The 21,994-nt window shown below is 38.6% G+C and overlaps 1 protein-coding gene across 6 annotated transcripts in view; it reads right to left on the bottom strand.

The window, feature by feature from the left end:
- LOC129771706 (protocadherin-like wing polarity protein stan) overlaps positions 1-17,299 on the bottom strand; it is a 45,550-nt gene extending 28,251 nt beyond the window's left edge. For 3 of the 6 annotated variants that reach the window (XR_008742457.1, XR_008742461.1, XM_055775642.1), the window contains exons 1-2: positions 16,507-17,299; positions 2,459-4,384 (exon numbers count right to left, since the gene is read on the bottom strand). Coding sequence is in view for 1 of the 6 variants with exons in the window: in XM_055775642.1 (XP_055631617.1) it covers positions 2,459-4,323 (1,865 nt within the window). In the remaining 5 variants the exon portion in view is untranslated. The remainder of the gene's footprint in view (positions 1-2,458; positions 4,385-16,506) is intronic. The other 3 variants (XR_008742459.1, XR_008742458.1, XR_008742460.1) reach the window with 3 other exon arrangements.
- Between the last annotated feature and the right edge of the window lie 4,695 nt (positions 17,300-21,994).

Below are 21,994 nucleotides of genomic sequence, written 5' to 3'. Positions count from 1 at the left end.
CTCATTTATTCCCTCCCATGACGTAGAAATTGGGGGGAATGATACTAAAACAGGCAGCTTCCCTCGATGGAAGTGAATGTATTGGACTGTCGCCAACTCGGTCTCCAAAGTCTCCCATGATGGGGAGAATAAGAAATTCCCGCTATCCCTCGTTTCGAGTTACTTTTGCTGGCTCTGTCCTCCCTGGAAATGTTATGTTGGACATATAGAGGATACCGATGTGACTCTTTGTGGCAAAGCCCATGCCTTGTCAAAAAGTCAGTTGGTCACAGTTCAGCTTATTGTGCCAACAAGGAGCGCTGTACCACTTGTGGAGAGCAGCATGTGGGCGAATCCGGCAGTGCGACTGAGCATAAGTGTCCACACGTGCTCGCAGCTTTTGAAACTTACAAGAGTCACTGGGAGAAACAGAAGCGCTCTTTGAAGGAACGGAAATTTTAAAGGGCGCTTCTCCACTGCCCCAATAGCAACCAATCTCCACACACAATGTCCTCTTCAAGTTGCCAATTGACGAAATGGAATTGGATACAGCTAACGAAGGCGCAAAAAGTGTCCAACAAGTTCAACGACAAGCCCCATCGGTGATACCACTCATTAGTTTGCTTAAAATATCGAGTGTGGCGAACAAGCAAAATCAGATTCCTCCTGGCTTCTGGTGAAAAAAGAACCTTTGAGCGACTCAGCACTCGAAGAGACATCACAAAAATTGTCCCTGTTTTACCGTCAAGTACAACTGCTTTAATGTTTCCGAGTCCATCATAACCATTGTCACCACAATGCTTCCAATAGTAAAAACACTCCTCCTTGCAATGATTATCTCTCTCGATGTCTTATTTAAATAGAGAGGTCGGAGATATCACAGTTTTACAATGGAATTGTCGTAGACTTATTCCTAAATTAGATACGTTCAAATTTTCGATTCATAATATTCCTTTAATGTTTTTGCCCTGCCCGAAACGTGGTCTTTTTAAGTCTTATTTGCTGTTAAATATTAAAAACACCGATATTCTTTAGGATATACCCTTCAGTATAACATTTATAAGTATCAAAACAACATTGATGTTCAGTAAAATTAGTTTTTAAAATGAAGTGTTCGAAATTTGAGTCAAAACGGTACTTTTTCACATCGAATTTGAAGCATTTCCGACAAGTGGAATGGGAATTGCATATTCACTGTGTAAAATGAAAGCATTTTTACTGCGATGGAAACCTTGCTTGTTTGAACAATTTAAAAACGCCTCGTCCTCGGCTTACATTGTCGACTCCATCACACTTCCCAACTATCCTAATTTGTTGCCACTATTATGATTTTTCTGTACTTCCTTATCTTCCTCTACGAATTCCAGCGCACGACTGTACTGCCCATGTTTGCATAGGAGACGTAATCACCAACACCATTAGTGTAGGGACAACGCATTTTTGTTGTTTTTTTACCTCCAAGCGTAACCATGCTAACTTCCAATGAAATAATCTGTCCAGTTGAAGGATATTATCGGTAAAACGAGGGCCTAGGAGATTTTGCGGATTAGAACACATTTTTCCATTTGGAAAACGCTTGCGTCTATTTATGCGAACAATCAATTGTTTCAATGAACATTTGATCGCATAGCTAGACGTAATCACCAGGTTGCTCTGTCTGTATGTCAATGTCGAATTTGAGGAGTTATAATGCTAAGAACCAATATTATTTTAATCCTACTACTGATCTGGTTGTTTCATTATCTGCTTGAAGATTCAAATGCAAAAATTTAGGTAATTATAAAATTGAGAAACACAATTGCTTCGCTATGTTCATCGCAGTGTACAGAAAATAGTAATTATATGAGCAGCGTTTCAATGGTTTCTTATATTCATATATTAGGAAACACTAAGTAATAAGACACCATCATGAAAGGCATGTTTGGACTCTACAAAGAATGTGATTCAAATGTAGTTTTAGCTTATAGTACATAATACTAATAATTGTTGATTTTCGAGCTATGTATGAAAGCTGTATGGAACTACGTCTGTTATGTGTACAGTGATTTTTCGAAAAGGTTTTTTCAAAATTGCTCAAATGTTTTCTTACAAAAAATGTTTGTTCGCATGTTGAGCATATGTATTACATTGGGTAGAATTCGTAACAGCGAAAAAGTCGATTTTGTTCATTTTGTCGTTTACGTCTCCTATACAAACATGGGTAGTGTACCCCCTCCCCAATCAGTCTCAATCTCAAAATGTATTCCCATTATTAGCAATTTAATTATCCCTTAAACAATAATATGATTACTAAAAATCAACTAAAATATTAAAGCTGAAATATTTACACACTATCACTACTGATTATCAAATCTTTTTAGAAAAAAAATTATAATTCGACGCGATCAAAATCTCACAAGCCTAGTTTCACTTCTCGATGTTGTTCTTTCAAACAACTAAAAGCGAATGTTAAACAATTCTTTATGTGGTGATGTATTACCTTATGACAGCATTATTGCCTTGATCGGCATCTGTAGCTTGAATATGAGCAATAACATTATTTTCATTCGTCCAGTGAGCTTCACTGACTTGTACGGTGTACGTCCTTTCGCTGAATTGTGGATAATTATCGTTGTCATCTAGAATTTTCACCAACACAGTAGCAGTTGCAGATTTTCGTTCAGTTTGAGGAGTGGCCATATCAGTTGCCGTTATCACAATCGTATACAATTCATTGGTCTCGCGATCCACAGTACTTCGAGTCGTAATTGTTCCAGTTCTTGCATCTATCCGAAAAATGTGTTCGTCTTGTGTTGAGGTGACATCATTGCTACCGCTGGTACTTATGATGGCATATTCGATGTCAGCATTCTTTCCAATGTCTTGATCCGTTGCTCTAACAGTTATAATTGTAGAACCCACACTCGATCCTTCTCGAATACTAGCTTGAAATTCTGCAGCTTCGAACGTCGGCGTATGATCGTTACAGTCCAGTATGTTTACTTGTAGAGTTGATGTTCCTGACCGCGGAGGAAAACTATCATCGGTTGCAATTACACGAAAATAATGCACATCCATCAGTTCGCGGTCCAAACTAACTGCTGTGGTCACAACACCAGTTCGTGAATCGATCTTAAACATAGATTGTGAGCGCGAATCCAGCAAAGAAACCATTGAATACCCAACGGGTGAGTCCTCTGGATCTCTGGCTCGTACTGTAGTAACCACAGCGCCAGGAACTTGTTCTTCCAGAACAGAAGCCACGTAAAGAGCTTGTTCAAAGTACGGGCTCTGATTCCTCAGCTCACGCTTCACGCGCTTGGCTATATCGGTGTCATTCAATTCTTGGTGATGATAAACTATTTTCAGACGGTGATCTGCATCCACGATATCCATACAACTACATTTGACGTTGAAAGTGATGATAACCTTCCACCATGATTCCGCAATACACAAATCATTACTGGCAACCAAATCTCCAGACTGTGGCTCTATTTTGAATCGGTGGTCGTTAACATCCAAATACTTTACTGTGCAATATTGCAAAACTGTTTTTGGTAAAAATGAATTAATCGAGTTTATATATTGGGACTTTTTGAGACAAATTTGGTTCCACCTGTCCGTCGAGTGAATAGCATAAGAAGCATACGTTTCGGAAATCCACTGTTTAGCATCGTTGATTTTACGATGTATTCGTTGATCCGACAATTCAACTAATCCACGTTTTTTACGGATCATGTATTTATGACGGTATTCATTTTTCCTGGTGCTGTCGAATAGGATATCACCATCCCGGAAAGACGAATAGTTTGTCACCGAATTCGTCAACCATGGGTACTCATCATGATAGTCGTGCAAATTACTACCCAAATACTGTCCATACATACGGAGATCATCATCTTCGATAGACCGCTTCCGTTTTCTATTATATCCGGTGTCGTCTTCTTCGTAGAGTTTCCTAAAGCTTTCTGTTACCTTGTCATCCGTGCAATTGGTGCCGGTGATGAAGATTCGCAGTGGCAAACTATAATAATCTATACTGCGTAACCTATTCGAAGTTGAATCGACATAGAAGGTGAACAAACTCGGATAATATATTCCGTCACATTTTGCAGATTTTCTGAGCCTAATTTGACCGTTGAATGGATCGACCTTGAGTAAATGATGTACGAAATGGGCTGATTTGTGCGCGTTGATTTTGTAATGCCTCTCAGATCCTAGTTTATAAACCGATGTGTTGAACACGATTTTCTCCGGCATATCGTTTTCGCTTATAATTATCATATAGCTATCGACGTAACGCCATATCACCAATGAGAGCTGCACAACAACTCGCACCAGTATCTCCCCTGTGAGTAGCTTCATTTTGCGCGTAGAAATCAATTCGCAGTTCGCAGTTGAAAGATCAGGTCATTATGAACGAATCCTGGAATAAACAAGAAAAACCTTATTTAAGTGTATAATACAGGAAAACTACGATATAACGTATATTTCATTTTTAAAATGGTACGTTGTGTCGAATTGTACGGTATATCGGTATAGAAAAAAAACTCAGAAATATGGCTCAGATTACATTATTTTGTTGTTGTTTGAATATGATCAGTAAATATTATTTAGTGATAAAATTCAACTAGAAGATGAAGCCCACCTTTTTCGTCATATTTTCCTTCTACAGTTGGTTTGCTTGATGTGGCATTTTTTTCACATCAAGCAAACCAATTCATAAGAATGATATATGGAAACATAACCTTCGCTGAAGATCTCATCGAACCACTTCTAAAGTTTTTCTACTTGCAATGTTGTCCATAATGGTCTTTCGCAAAGCACACTACGCGTTTAGCCACAACTGTATGAACTCTAGGAGAAAAGGAGGACTCAACTCCCTAAGATTCCAGCCTGGACATCGGATGCCGACAGCGATGCGGACAAACAGAACCCTTTCCTACGGGAAACGCCCTCATCACCCACGCCAATACACCGTCCCACCAGGTCGAGAAATAACACCAGGTCAAGAAATAACACCTGTCATGCTATCGATCAAACGGAAAATAGATTCACCGCCCACCGAACCACCTAAGGACACTCGACGTAAACTCTGTCCAGCAGGCAAACAGCCTGCTTTACCGTCTAGCAGCCGGCAAACATCCAGCCTCGGTCCACGAACTGCGATGTGATCAGTTGAGTCACTATTCTACGGATAGGCAACGATCACCAAGTCCGTCCACAGTTCTTCAGGCATCCTTGTAAATCGGGTTGACGGTGGAAACTCCAATGCTTATACAACAGTACATGATTTGCAGTGGTTTACAGTAAACTAGTAAACATTTTAACGCAATGATACTTCAGCGATATCGGAATAAGGGTAACTGAATTTATTTTCACTGGCTCGGCAACATTAACACTAAACCTACCACGAGGGGTCAAATGACCCAGTTTAAACTTTTAGTCAAAATTTTCTTGCAAATTACATTGTCACAACATCATTTCCCTACACTACTTTTTCTAAAACATGCATTGAATGTATTTTTCAGTGTTTACTCCTCTCTTGTTATTTTTATAATGAGAATTATATGTAATCTGCCCTAATTACCGCAAAGAGTCATTTGACCCGTACAAACATTTATATGATATCAGAAAGATTTGTATGTTGTGGTTGTATTTGGTTGTGATACAAAACCATTGCATTACACATTGTTTGCTATTGCTTTATATATTTCGTTGTATTTGTGAATAAATAGAATAAATAGATTATCAGAATCAATTGTATTGCAGACTATCCAAGCGAGTTAACAGTAACCATTCCAAGCTACAGTGCTATATCGCGTGTCAAAAATTGTAATTTCAATATTTTGCTAATAACTGTTATCCCAAAATGTCGAAATATACAGGAGAAATATGGTATGCCACGCTTCTCAACAAAACTATATAAATCGAGCCATTGTTCACTAACTATTCATAAAGGGTCACTTGACCCGCTGTGGTAGGAATAGGTATACATGAAACATCGGTAAGTTTGGTGTTAAACATCGATGAGCCTAGTTTATTGTTTGTGAAAAGCCTCTGCGAGTAGAACTATGAAAATGTCCTTTCACAAAAAGGCATAAAAATCCTATTGTCATTTCTAAAAATAATACAATATAAATAATGATATAACAATTCATAATAAAATATTATTTATAGTTTCTTCTTGTGGATTCGTCGATAGAGATAACCCCCTCCTTGAAACTAAGGAATTGATGATTGCGTGCATCTGAATATTTTTGAGTTTTGAGGAAAATAGTTGAAGAAAAATTAAAACGTTAATAACCATAGAATATTATAGGTGAATAATAAAATTATTCATAGCAAAAACAGGAAGTGGGTTATATCTATGGTATAACCGCAAGGGTGACGTAGGACTATCGTTGATTTAGAGATCATTTGTATGAAGTTGAATCTGAATTCATTCTGAATGAATGAATATTTGGAGAACTTCGAAAACGAGAGCGTTACGTTGGAGGCACAAGGTTTTATGCATCCAATATTGGATACGGAAATATCCTACTGATGGGGAAGAATAATCTTCAGAAGCTATCCTGTTGATTGCGATTGGTTGAAAAATCACAAAACCTAATGTATTTGGTCACAGTGTTACATGGATAGAAAACATTAAAATAAACTCTTTCATATGAATGTAACTTTAAATTCCCAGAGGAACTGGCAGATTATTTTCAGTAACGATTAGATATTTCCACATTTTACTCGATACTGGAAGCCCACCAGAGGTTAATGCTAACTCGATAACCATCTGTTAATAGCACTTGATTGAAACATATTTGGTCACAGTGTTACATGGATAGAAAACATTCAAATAAACTCTTTCACATGAATGTATTTTTAAATTCCTAGAGGAACTGGCAGATTATTTTCCGGATCTTTCTCGATCCAAACGGAAAGAATTCCGTGCGTGTATGTGTGTGTGTGTAGCGGCTGCTTCGAGATCTTCCCGGGGAACCGTTTGTAGCATCACTCTCCTCCTGATGGATTCCCTTCTGGCCTAAGGTGCACAAACAGGCTCTTGGTGACACCGTTCATCCGCGCTTTCATGATAAATGAAGAGCTTCACCACAACAGCGACAACATGCTCCAATCGCTGTTCAATTAGAACTGAGTGGATTTCCGAGCGGCGCTCGCTTATATACCGATTGGTGATTTCAATAGCCTATTTTGAAAGCAAATTTAAGACTATTGAAACAAGTTTTTGGATCAGAAAGTAACAAGTATAGAACGCGTAGACATTTTATCTTTCGAATGAAGTGTTTATCATACCATTTCGTTCAGTTGTTTAGGAGCTATTAACACTCAAAATCTCGGTCTCCGGCGTAACGCTTTCGTTTTCGAAACTTTGATTTTACACCCCGGTATAGAAATGAAAGACGTAGTCCTACGTCAAAACAAAAAAGAGGGAGTTGTTGCAAGTTTATGGAAACACATGAGGAAAACATAAATCAACAAAATAGCATCGATATTACGAGTAGCCAGAACACCAGAACATCGCGGATCGAAACATTGAGTGTCATTTCCCTTTTGCGATTTTTTTATTAACCTGACCCCGGAGCCGAGTTGTTACATGACAGAAGTACAAGAGAAAATTCAGCCATATTAAACAGAGGCATGATATCATCAGATGTCTCCAAAAAGGGAGGGAGTTCATTTAAATGAATTGAATTTCTCATTCGTCTAGTAACTCTCCAAAGAAGGTTCAAAGAAGATTCTCGTGAAAGCCCATTCACAAATTGACGCCAATAGCCTCTCTTTTGATGTAGAACTACGTCTTTTAGGAAGGGTGCCGAATCAGGTAACAGGTCACGTTTCTTATGAAATAAAGTTAACGTTAGTAACTATTTTCACTGTGAACGAATTCTCATGATTTGCATATCAATCGAATCGGAAATTCTCTAAGATTTGTTTGATATGCTATACATTACAATTCACTAAGCTCTAAACGGTCTAAATTCATGAAAACTGGAAGAACATCTTTTTTCCCATACATTTGTTCTACCGATTTGTGTGCTAACCCTACCCGTATTTCGAATGCTTATAACTCGAACATTTCTTAACAAATCGGAATGATGTTCGCATCAAATGTTATTTTTCATGAGATGAACAATTGAATAACTGTAAAATGTCAAACGTTATCTAAACGCCCTAGCTACCAAGTTTGATTGGCCCGATTTACGGTTTCTTCTTCTAGGCAACATATCAAACATAAAAGGACGTTCATCAAATTTATTTGTAACGAAGAACATAATCTATTACAAAAATTTCGAAGCATTCTAAAATAATATTCGAAGTGGTAAACAAGTGGATTGCATGATTTCGTAGTTCTACGTCGAAAATATGCGGTCGTGTCCTAGATACAACCCCTTACAATTTCTTAGCTTCATTAGCTTTTTAATTTTCGCTCCAGAAAAATGTAATTGTAACATTCGCAGGTGCCCGATTTACGCCGATTTACGCCCAGGAAAACGCTTCGTAACCATAATCCACCCATTATTTTATATGGCTATCTTTTACAGTTACAATTTTAGGAATATTTTTTATAATATATGAGCTGAATAATATCGACAAGAAAACAAGTCGTAGAAAGTTCCTAGAAATCCTTTTATGTCATCTCTTTATGTCCCATCAAAAAAAGCATCAATTCTTAGTTTGCCAAGAACACAGAGACAAATAATATTAAAAGTATTCAAACTTTATATTCCAGAACCTTTATCATCTGGTAACTATCTAGAAGGCCATTATACATCTCATTGGTTACGATATCGCCACTGCGCAAAGCTTAAGGAAAACACGTTAAAACAGCTTGAAATGTAAAAAAATATGTTTGTCTCGAGCTGCATGACAATATATTTTTTTGGTATGTTTAGATTCTTACACCAATGAAACCACAATCGATTAATTTGTTTATATATTATTCTATGGCACTTTATACTTTTAAGAATTCTTTTCAGTTACTTACTTTTAATTAATAACAGGAAAAGAATCGAATTCCATTATTTATGTTGGATTATCAAAAATAACTCTGTTTTGAGGAGGCTGAATTAGATGTTTATCAAAACTGAATGAAGACGAAGAAAAAATATTCTCTGGAGTTTTTTCATTTAATTATACCCTCTTCTTCAAATGAATACCAATGAAGCCTAAAAAATACACAATAGCAATGTTACAGAGAAGGGGGGTTCTCGTAGCCTAATTGGTTGCGTGTCCGCTACTAAGCGAACAGGACACTCAACTGACCATCTTTGTGTGTTACTCTAGCTACTACATCCAGGCAACAATCATCATCATGTGTTGTGTACCGATAGAATAGAAATACTCTTACGCCTAAATGTCTACTGTGAAATAGGTAAAAAAGTGTATCGATAAGATAGGAATTCCCTTACGCCTAAAAGAATTCGAGGGATTGTATCCGAGACACGACCGCTTAGGACGTAGTACTACGCAATCTTTTTTTTAATTTGTTGGTTTATCATTTAGGATATTATTTGCGAATACGTCGAAACTTCATAAATAACTCTTTAGTAAAAAATCCGAGGACCCTGAAAAGGTTTAATGACTTGCGTGGTTTTGTAGAATTATTTCGAGAAGAAACGATTATTTCTTGCCCATGCGAGAACAACACACTAATTGGTCATATGTCGCAGTTTATTTCTGTATATCAATGCACGTATTGCACTGAGTAATCAACGAGAGGCATCTTCCGTGCATCGGCATTCAACAAGCATCAAACAGATGCACACTGTTGCAGCGAAACATTGCGAGAATGACCCGTTTATGAAAAATCGTTTCTAGACTCTCGGTTAAAAACGTCAACAAAGCTAGGATCTTGTTGCATCAAAACAGAGCCGATGCGCACGAGATCAATTATGAATGGCAACTAAAAGTACCGAAGGTGTGCTATTCACATGTACAGGAAAGGAACAAGTTCTAAGTTTCGCGCAACGAAGCAACACACACAAAGCCAAACACTGATGGCTAGAAGCATCCTATAATCATTTGTACTCTTCACTTTTTTCGCCTACATTGCCATGGTTGTGTTAATTGCAATGAAAATATTCGGTAGCGTTCAAAGCTCGAGGGGAAACATAAAACATAAAACGAGCAAGGATAAGTGACCTTTGTTGTTTCGGATACAGAAAGATTCTGAGAATTTTCCTCATAGGAGATACAATACTTATACGCTAGCGACAACTTAGTTACTATGCAAGGGTGGAGTTTACTCCTTTCGCTATCCCCTTCGTTGTTCCTATTCTAGCGGCTGCATAAGTTGCCCATTATTGACAGCTCTGTTCGGAAAGCATACAAATGAACAGAATAAATGTATGGGGAGATGGGAATGCTTCCAATTTTCATCAATTTAAACCATATACAGACTATGGGATTGTAATGTATAGAAATAAAACAAATCTTAGAAAATTTCCAATTCGATTGGTATGCGAATCATTCAAATCCGTTCGAAGCAAAAATAGTTATTAACGTTAACTTTATTTCATAAAAACGTGACCTGTTTTCTGATTTGGTACCTTTAATGTAAGACGTAGTCCTACAATACAAAATCCTGAGCAATATCCACGGTCTTCATATATTGGGTTGGGGAAAAAGAAATGCCGTATATTGTCAACATATATGGCAATTCGCCATATTTTACGTTTTTTACTACCTGCGAGGTAAAACTGCAACGAAGGCGGCCGAAAAAATTCGTATAGTTATGGACCCGATACTGTAACGATACGCACAACACAGCGTTGGTTTGATCTGGGTATAGACCATAAAACCGTTTGGAACCATTAGCAGAAGATTGGATTTCAAAAAAAAGCTGGATGTGTGGGTGCCACACGAGTTGACGCAAAAATTTTTTGAAGAAGATGGTGACTGGTGATGAAAAGTGGATCACGTACGACAACCTAAAGCGAAAAAAGTCGTAGTCGAAGCGCGGTGAGCCGGCCCAAACATCACCAAGCTCGGATTGACGGCCAGGAAGGTTTTTCTGTGTGTTTGGTGGGATTGGAAGGGAATCATCCACTATGAGCTGCTCAACTATGGCCAGACCCTCAACTCGGTTCTGTACTGTGAGCAGCTTGACCGTTTGAAGCAGGCGATTGACCAGAAGCGGCCAGAAATAGTCAATAGGAATGGTGTTGTTTTCCACCAAGGCAACACTCGGACTCACACATCTTTGATGACCCGCCAGAAGCTACGGGAGCTCGGATGGGATGTCCTATTGCACCCACCGTATAGTCCGGACCTGACTCCAAGGGATTATCATCTCTTCCGGTCCATGCAAAACGCTCTTGGTGATACTAAGTTGGCCTCAAAAGAGGCTTGCGAAAACTGGCTGTCTGAGTTTTTTGCATAATGAAGGCGCCTTCTAAATGGTAACAAGTTTGCGAACAAAACGGCGCACATTTGACTTAAATTGGAAAATTTTAAGTATGTTAAATAAAGTGTCAAATTTCGATCAGAAATACGACATTTCTTTTTCCCCAACCCTATACTTAACGAATTTCTTCTATCAATCGGTGGTGCACTTGTTCACTAGTGCCTTGTTTTGCTCAGAATCCGAATTGATGGTTCGGGATTAATCTTTCAATCTCGGGTGCTGATATTATTAGGATAATTTTTTCGAACACTTTTGAGAAGATTGGAAGGATGCTGATAGGTCTATAAGATTTCACTTGCTGTGAGTTTTTCCCTGGCTTAGGAATCATAATGATGGTCGAAATGTTCCATGCTTGTAAGAAACATCCTATATGTCATTGCGTTGAAAATTCTCGTGAGATGTTTGATTGCTAGGTTAGGTAGTTCCTTGATCATATTTCCGTTGATGTGGTCGATACCGGGTAACTTTTCCACATTGATATGATTTTTGATAACATGTCTCACCAGCCGATGTTTGATTTTCATTTTATTTTGGTTTGTAGCACCTGAAAATTCGAGCGTTTCTTGATTAGGTCACGATTGATTCGGAGTGAAAACTTTTTAGGGGATGGTTTGCAAAAGTTGGTGTTTCTGACGTCTGAAATAAAGTTATCGTTAATAACTATTTTAGCCGCGAACGGATTTTGGCGATTTACATACTGAACGAATCTGAAATTCCCTAAGATTTGTTTAATATGCTATACATTAGAATCCCCTGGTTTGTAAATGGTTCAAATTCATGAAAACTCTAAGCGTTTCCATTTTCCCATACATTTGTTCTGTCCATTTGTGTGCTTTCCCGAACAGAGCTGTCAATAACGAGCAACTTATCGACGACCAACGAAGGGAAAATCGTAGGATTTGAAGTCTCCGTGAACAAAGGAAAAGTAGAAGAATGAAGGGGAATACTTGCCTAGAGTATAAACAGTGGATCTCGCTGAGGCAAACTTTCATTCGGCATCGGACTGTTGATGGTTCACTTTGCTTTCGCTGCGCTTCGATCTAAGATTGGACCCCACCAGTGGTAATCCAACTTGGATATCGTCGTTTGCTTTTTCTGTTCGTTATTCGTTATTCGAATCGTGTGTTTTTCTTCCCGCGTCATAAATTGGACGCTTCGCGTAGTGTGTGATGAACAAGAAGAAGAGGAAGGCAGGCTCGAGCCCATTGCCAGGGGCAATGCAATTTCGAGGCAAGCGTCATCTAATGATGCACGCGATGTTGGTGCAGTGAAAAACGCTCGCACTGAACCGAGCCTTCGCGAGTGTGACACCGCATCGAACAACAGCGAAGTAGGCGATTTCGGCGGGTCGGTCGAAAATGTAAACGCTGTTACCCAGGCAGCAACCGAAATCAAGCTCAAGCTGTGTGGCATAATTCAGTCTTTTTCCAAGCAGTTAACATTGTTTCTTTTTCGTCATCATAAGGGCTTCTTTGGTGTCTTTGAGAATGCATCAATGTATTAAACTGACGTTATGGCGAAGCATGCGTTAAAGTTGTGCTCCAAAAAAATATTTGGGGAATACCAAGCATCTTGAATGTCTTACTGGAATGTTATAAGTTATTTAGGTTCGCGTGCCAGTCGCAAAACTGCCTTCAACTAGGATTGCATTTGCGCTAATTTTGATCATTATGAAGCATTGCTACTGTTTTCGAGGTTGTTGATATTAACAAAAAGAGTTTGTTTCGCTTGATTGATCACCAACAAAGTAAATTTCGTTCTGTAAGTTTGTATGTGATTAGGTTTCGCTTGCTAGTAGCAAAACTTCCTCCACTAAGGGTTACAGCTGCGCTTCTCTCGAGCATGAGAAAGTAATGCAACTTTTTTGAGGTCAGTAATATTAACCCTTTCATTACGGCAGTTTGCTCCGCCGAAGTGCTACCGCTGTACGGAGCAATACGCCGAAAAGTATGCACATCGTGCTGATGTGATCGAAGAGCAGTATGAATTTCATGTCGTCTAAAGACGACGCTCGTACATACAGCTCGTCGCGCGGATGTCGTCTATAGACGACACTCGTACACACAGGACGTCGCGTGGATGTCGTCTGTAGACGACGCTCGTAACGAAAGGGTTAACAGAAGCGTTTTTTTAGAATAGCGCAAAATGATGAGAAGTGTTTATATTCCTAGTAGTTTGAGCCACCAATGTATGGCTCAGTATGCATGCTATGGCAAACGCTTGTTTGGCGCTTGGTTTACGTTGTACGAACGATGCCTAGAGGTGCGATTCCTTTGAGGCAATACTAAATAACATGTAGCATGATACTTGCAAGTGTTGTCATTGTTGTTGTTTCCATGCGGTGCCAAAGTTGTACAGGTAATCTTCGATATAACGTACATTTCACTTTCAAAGTTGTACGTTGTATCGAATTGTACGTTATATCGAAGCATAATAAAGTACTCACAAACGTAGTCTATAATACATTATTGTGTTGCTGTTTTAGTAAAGTTAATGAATAACTTCAATCAGAAGACGAAGCCAGCCTTTCTCATGATGTTTCCCTTCGTACTGTTGATTAAAGCTTAATTCATTTAGAATCCGGAATCACAAAACCAGCTGTATTTCGGGATTGATCGAAGGTACAAAGCTTGTTTTAGCATCACAATACAGGTTATTCATTGTTCTATCAGAAAAAAAATATTGAAAATAAATTTCCTTTGCACTTTGGAAATGTGTACGTTATATCAAGGTAAAATGTACGTTATATCGAGTGACGTTATATCGAAGTTTCCCTAACGAGGGTACGTTATATCGAAGTTTCCCTGTATTGATGTAGTTATGAGGGTTTGGAATAATGGTGCTGGTGTAACATGTATATAATCGACTGTTGCCGAGTCTATGTCAATTACGAAAAAGGCCACTGGAATAGCGTTCGTGGTAGATTTTCAATGCATTGACATGAAATAAATTACGACATACGATCAGCTAGTGTATTGTTTTACGAGGGCAAGAATGAATCATCAATCAATTATCGTCAACTGATTCTACAATGAAAAAACTATTTCAGAGATTATTCTACTAAGCAGTTGTTTCGAAAATTCCACAGCATTATAGAATAATATCCGAAGGTATAAACAAGCGAGTTATATAAAATAACAGCGCAGTTCTACGTCAACAATGCGGTCGTATCTTGGACACAACCTCCTATAATTTTTTCATCGTCACTTCTGGCCCAATTACCAGAGGGCATTCTATACGGCGGGACCTGTAACTGAGGTCGTTTTTGAGGCTTAGTTTCCTTCCATAGTGAGTAATTAGTATCTTGATTTGACGACAATTTAGTTAAGTAATTATGGCATTTTTCATCTTTCTCGTCTTTTAATAGCTTTGGCGTCGTGCACAAATTACGTAACACGATAAGGGGGGAGGGGGGTCGAGGTTGCGTTACTTTCTGTGTATTAGAGATAGGAAATTGCGTTACGTAGGAGGGGAGGGGGTCCAAAATCCGGATTTTTAGCGTTACGTAATTTGTGCACGACGCCTTTCTTAATTTACGTTGTGCCATATTGAGTTGGCGAGAAAAAAATGTATACGATAAGTTCGACTCTGTTGCAGCTGGATTGCTAAATTAGCCTAATAAAAAATAAAACAGATGTGATAAAAAAATGTTACAGAGAAGTTCAACTTTCGGTCTGTGACACAGAGCGCAAGTATACGAGTTATGATTTTGCACGAGAGTAAAGGAGGGTTAAATCGCATTTTTTTACATAAAAGTGACTCCCAAATTTATATCGTACATTTTTAGTAGCCCTAAAAAATAGAGTATTACCAGATACTTTTAGAAGTCTTCGATTAAGCAAAATATTGAAATAATATTCCAAGTGCAGCAAAAAATATTTTCTGTGGGTGACAATACAGTTGTTACGACCTTATAAAAGATTAATCAACCGTAAAGTCTTTAACCCTTTGCGGTCGGAATTAATATCCCTTAAAAGAAATTCTCTTATCTTTTCATGCTAATAATCTTTTGTTTACACCGAGTATCGTTATCTATATCTATAACCGAGTATTACTTCGTGAACAAGTTCCCTGTACATTAAAATTCATTCAGAAAAAGTGTAAGCTATTACATATGGTTAGTACGATTCCTTTCTGTGGTGACTGAGAGCAGACATACGATCGCAAAAGATTAAATTAGTAAGAAATTTGTATAAGACAAAAACTAGTATGAAACTTTGTTTGAAAAATTCGGCTCTAGGGGTCTAAGGTATCACTCAATTCTGCAAAAGGGGTCTATTGCTCAAAATAGTTTTAGAACCTCTGGTCTAAACAAATAATAGTAATAAGGGTAGAGAGCGAATGCAAGTATTTTGTCCATGAGCGCAAAGGAATAACCAATCGAATTCCGCGCACGAATAGATTTCCTGTCCGAATTCTATAAAATGTTTTACTCATTCCAACATCTTCCATTGCTATCATTATATTTTTCAGAACATCGTCCTTTACTGTTTTTTAACCCGCTTTGCAGTGATTCCGCTACCAAATTTCTCATAAACACTTGCTATCCTCAATAAACGATTCCAGTTTTGGAATCGATAATCATGAAAGCACATCCACTGTATTTTGTAGCTCATTGGTATATTATTTTAACCGACAAGTTTGAACTCATAAAACACAACTTTCGATACAAAGGTTTTAGTTTGAAGTTCATTCACAGCAGGTGAATACGAAGCTTTTTGTTGACGCCGAAACTGCGTGACATCTCATGAAATCCAACGAAGTGATTTGCACCGATCCTGCTACCACTTTATTACGAAGTCCCTATTATTCAATGTGTATGAGTAATACCACTATCCACTGAGTTTGTCACACGGTCAGGATACTTCAGAAATGATCCTTTTTCAATTTGGTATTCGTCATCAAAAAATATTTGCTTCTGTTTACCGTTCATCTTAAACTTCGACCAAAATATTCAACATTATCTAAAGAAGGGTCATGCAAAATTCGAATGATAACAATGTATCTTCGTTCCCTTTTTTGCCAAAAGCAAAACAATCAAACCTTCGAGAGCCATTTTATGAGTTTATTGGATTACGATTTTAAATAGGATGCAAACTTCGTGAGTTTATGACACTGACACAAACCTTTTTTATCACTACGGCACTGAACATAATGTCCACATTATATTTGTTTGTTAAATACATATAACTTTGACCGATTCCATGCGAAGTTTCTCTCAACTTGAAATGAACTGTGTTATCACTCATAAGGCAATAAGAAATTATATTGAGATATTGAGGACATCATAGGTAACTTCTCCTACACAAGTGCATTGACTTCCTGCGAAGAAAATACAGAAACGTGTATTTTCAACATTCTCCTGGTTTATTATTCTCTTATACAAACGTGTGCACTGAAAGTTGACCGACGCTAATGTTTATAACACGCACACCATAGCTTAATAAAACATATTTTGCACAACTTTACACCCACATACAGGACGCCATTCTTGTTACACAAATTTCACACTAACACATTCTTTGTTCAGCGAACACTTTTAGTTTTTCAAATCCAACATTTCCTCGTAATCCTTCTGTATTTTATAAACAATTGATTCGAAATCGATTAAAATAAAAGAATATTTCAGGTTTTATACATTGCCAAACACGTATAATACAGGTTTTATCTCGACCCGACCGACGGTGTTTCTAACTGTAAAAGTGGTGCTTGAAAAAACTGTTCATTTGTTCATTCGTTCTTGTTTGACCACACTGTGATTGTTTTGTAGTTTATAAGATTTGCATCCCGCAATCGCAATAATTTATCTAAAATGGAACAATTTCACTTTGGTTGTATGGACTGATAAAAGTAAAAAAGGTGTTTTAACAAAATGAATTCGATTCTCGTTAGTACATTTGTGCCCTGACAGATTCGTGTATCGACTGAACGTTTGAGCTAAATTCTAGGTATGCTCATATACATATCAAGGTGAATAGAAAGTATACTGTAGTTCAGGGGAGCGTCAAAAAATAATTTATTTTCAGGCGGAATGAACACGTACCAAGCTGAGAGAGAGGAGCCAGCTGAATGACAGATAGTTTGTTTTCTTCTTATTCTTTTTGCGCTTTCTCATCAAGAAAATTCAAATCGGACAATTTCAATCAAGCAAGTTGTTGTCATTCATCTATGAGAAAAGTGTTCAAACTTGACGTGAATCGTTGTTTATGAGTACATTTGTGCGTTTTTATCCTCGATTTGGTTTTTGACGTAGGACTACGTCTAACAGGAATATATGGGGGGAAAACGAAAATTTGAACACTGATCATGTGGGATACAATGAAAGATGTACTAGGTCAGCCCACATCATGGCTTCCAGCAGCATCGGCCCACTCAAACAAGTTTCTTTTACTTCTGACTATTTCGATATAGTTGTCCTGAAGAATTATTTCGATGATTTCTAAAACAATATCCGAAATAATAAGCAAACAAATTTTTATGATTCCTTTGCCGGATGAGATCTTGCGTGAATTTATGGGTGTTTTCGGCTCATTTGTGACTTTTTCCGATCGTTCATTTAGTTTTCGCGAATTCATTCATGGTTCCCGGATTAAAAGTCAAGCTGGGCGTGAAGAAGGCATTTTCCAGCGGCGAGAGCCGTTTCCTTCGATTGAAAACAAAAGGTGTTTCGAATGTTTCGTTTTGCGGCGATTGCTATCACTACGCTGTCAAAACATTACCAGTTCGGTTCGGATTACTGTAGCTGTTCAGCGAAAGGTGGTGCAGACACAAATTTGTGGATTATTAATTTGGAAACGATGTTTTTCACAGCATTTGAGATGAAGTTTTGCTCTTGGCACCAAACAATCAACATGCTAATGTTGAAGGTGAAGGTTTACTCGGATGTTTTATTGCTTCACTGCTTTGATAATGGTTTGCGCATTTAGTTTGTCTACATTACATCTGCACTGTATATAAATATGAAACAATGAATTACGTATTTTGAGCTTGTTTTTCTGAAGTGAAATAACTTGACCTAAATTCGAACAAATGAAAATAAACCAATATTTCTATTTTTGACAACCTTTGGCGTAGTCCTACGTCCCTCCGGTTATGACCCCGATATTACCCTTTACCCGACGCAATGTGCAGCGTATGTGGAATATATTATTTTATTATTATTAGTTTCTACCAGGTGCATTTTGAGGAAAGTTTTTTTTGTGTCCGATGAAAATAATAATAGGTTGACTAAAAAGGATGCAGTACCAACTGTTTGCATAGGCAGTGATCACGATTCGGAAGAAAATGAGAGTTATACTGCCAGTCTCTCGACGTCTTTTTCCTTTCTTGCTCATCGCTGGTGACAAATTCATATTCAAATTTCAAATTTGGCATGCAGGTCGCTTATCAAGGCAGTAGAAGCACTGAATGTCCAATCAAATTGACCGATAGTGTTCCGTTTTCAACGGAAGTAAGATTCATGTATTATAAATCCGCCTATTGAGAGCCACAAATGATGAAATTTATAAGTAGCCACAAACCCATTTTCTACAAAACCAGTGCACAGTCTGCGCACGATATTCAGTTTCACATTCTATTCGACCATGATACAAACGACAAAATTCCAAAATAATCCTACCGAAGCAGAAACGAACCACATAGAGAAAAAGCACTAAAATAATAACAACAGCAACATCAACGCACGTCACGTCATCCCCACTGCGCATCAGCCCATCAGTGGGCAATGAAGTACAGCAGCGTAACGAAGTGAAATCATTCCTTTCCAAACAGTCAGAGCGAACACGTCCTAACGTGAAAATGCAAGCGAAGAATACCAGAGAAATATAGAGAACTTTTAACCTAAAAATTGATAGTTTATTTCTAGTAAGTGTGTGACCATTGTTGTCTGCAGGTTTTCCTCAAACCGCCCGAACAGATAGTGAAGGTGAACCAATCAGTCTCGTCCACAAAACTAAAAGGTGTGATATAATTAGCTTCACCATATCAATCTTGATCAGCGATAACATGATCCATTCGCTATACAATCATAATTGAGTGGATTTCCAAGCTTGCACCTGCTTATACAGATTTTTGTGATTTCAATAGCTTGCTTTCAAAGCAATTTTTGAGCTATTGAAACTAGTTTTTGGATCAATAACTAACAAACATTAGACATTCTATCTTTCGAATGAAGCGGTTAACATACCATTTCTATCAACTAACAATGCTCGAAATCCTGTTTCTCTAATGTAACGCTCTCGTTCTTAAAGCTTTGAACTTACACCCCAGTATAGAAATGAAAGATGTAGTCCGACGTCAAAATCATTTTCACATAAAATTTCTTGCAATAAAATGTTATGTTAAAATTTTCTACATATTTCAATACTTCCCCTTGGTTCACCGTGACTGGTTCGCGCTGACATAAGGGCCATCACAACAAACGCGAGCTGGCTCCTCTCTCTCAGGTACCAAGTTAGTATTCTATTTAAATGAAAAGCATATTTTTGCAAGTTGTGAAAAAATCTTGTACGAAAATTGTTTTTATAGACAACTTTATATTATAATGAAACGTTTCAGTAACGATGTTGGAAATTTATAGACAAATGTGCTTTCGAATTTCGATCTATTTGTATGCGCTGTTTATCTCCCACCCAATAGTGAAACGGCTATAGAGCGGGGTGACATTGGAATTCACTGCACTCGTTGTACTACGGTTCACTACGTACGCTGCCTCATGGACCGCTTGACCCCAAAAACGTTTGTCTGTACCTGAATGACTTAGCATCGCCCGCGCCCGCTCTATGAGGGTGCGATTCATAGTTTGCTAACTCCATTTAGTTCCGGTGTATATGGAACCGTCCATTCCACCTGGATACGCTTCCTCTTGCAAAAAGAGTCGAAAGCCTTGCTTTGATACTCGCCTCCATTGTCACAGCGCTTGCTGAACTTGGCCGTCACCAGGGCCTCATATTGTTGGAAGGGTGACCGGAATAAATCGCCACAGTAAACAACTGCAACAGAAACAACCGCTTAGAAAAAGTGTAGTAGGCTAGAAATATTTGGCGCGGGAAAAACATCATGTGCCTCACATTTCTATTATAAATTTATTCTCTTGTTCTCGTTTTTCGAAATTTATTCTGAGGACAATGTAATGGGGACGAAGTCCCCATTTGGCGAGGATAAGGAATCGAGGCGGCCCATGCCGCCAAGATGACGCAATCCGAGTCCACCGCCGACCCGCCGTCGGAAGCGGCGGTGTCTCGCACGCAAACCTGGGATCCACTGATTGCCCGGTTAGTTTGAAACATAGGATACGATCCTTTAGCAATGTCCGACCGAGCTCTAGCGAGCGTCGGACGGTATACGTCTGCCCGGGGCGTTACGTTTGCCTGGGGCGATACGTTTGCCCGGTTAATTCTTGTTTTGAAATACAATACCGCGCCACAATATTTATAGCCTACTACACATTTTATAAGCGGTGGTTTCTGTTGCAGTCGTTTTCTGTGGCGATTTATTCCGGGAACCTGTTGGAAGTACTCGAACACCTCATCCTTGGACACCATCAAAAATACTATCGTAAAATGACTCCAATCGTCCGCGAATGTAATGAAATATTTCGCTCTACCAATACCAATTGGCGACACCGGCCCACACACATCTGAGTGTATCAACTCGAGCACTCGCAACGATTTACTATCTTCGACCATTTTGAATGGTTTCCGCGTCTGTTTACTGAGAACGCACGATTCACACACAACGATGCTCTTGTCTTTTCCGATGGCTTTCTCGTCAAGTCCCACTACCATCTTTTCGCGGATCAGTTTGTCTAAACTACGTGGACTTTAATGTCCGAATCGACGATGCCAAAGTTCTATATTCTTTGAAATTTTCCCGCACGTCAACATCGAGGTACTTTTCGTTTTACACACGCAAAACGAGAAGATAAAGTTCGCCCACCCGTGAACCACTCGCGGTGATTCTCGATCCTTGATGGATCATCACTTTTCCATTTTCATACGTAACTTTCATTCCTGATTCGTCAACGCGCATAACGGGAAACAAATTACATTGTAATTCTGGAACGTACAACACGTCGCGCACAGTACATTCAATGTACTCACCTTGAACTTTTGACATAACCTCGACCGAGCCCGAATGCTTGGCTACGATCGACTCACCGTCCTTGGCAATAGCAATTTCTATCGGACAATCCAACGGCCTCAAGTTCTCCAACAACGCATCGTCATTTATTATATGGTCGGAACACCCGGTGGTATATACTGCATATTTCTCAATTCCGTCTCTTTTCCTTTAATAACACAAACAAAGTATACACCTTGCCGTTCCGCCGCTGCCAACGCCTTCGGTTTCTTTCGTTCTTCGTATCATTCTGCTTTTGCTTTTTCTTCGAAGGACAATCTGCCAATTTGTGTCCTTCCTGCTTGCAACCGAAACATTTTAAAATCCCCTTTTTCTGTTGCTACTGCTAAGATCCCCAAAATTTATTTGCTTTATTTTTCGGAGCAACAAACTCTACTCTCTGGTCTTTCCTTTTTATCTCCTCATCTAGGAGTCGACATTTCACAAACTCCATAATGAGGTTACTTTCGGACATGGTTTCCAATTCAGTACTGT

This window comes from Toxorhynchites rutilus, chromosome 2, assembly GCF_029784135.1.
Source record: "Toxorhynchites rutilus septentrionalis strain SRP chromosome 2, ASM2978413v1, whole genome shotgun sequence".
Lineage (NCBI taxonomy): Eukaryota > Metazoa > Arthropoda > Insecta > Diptera > Culicidae > Toxorhynchites > Toxorhynchites rutilus.
The sequence above is the reverse complement of the archived record's forward strand: the minus strand, read 5'-3'. Positions and strand labels throughout refer to the sequence as shown.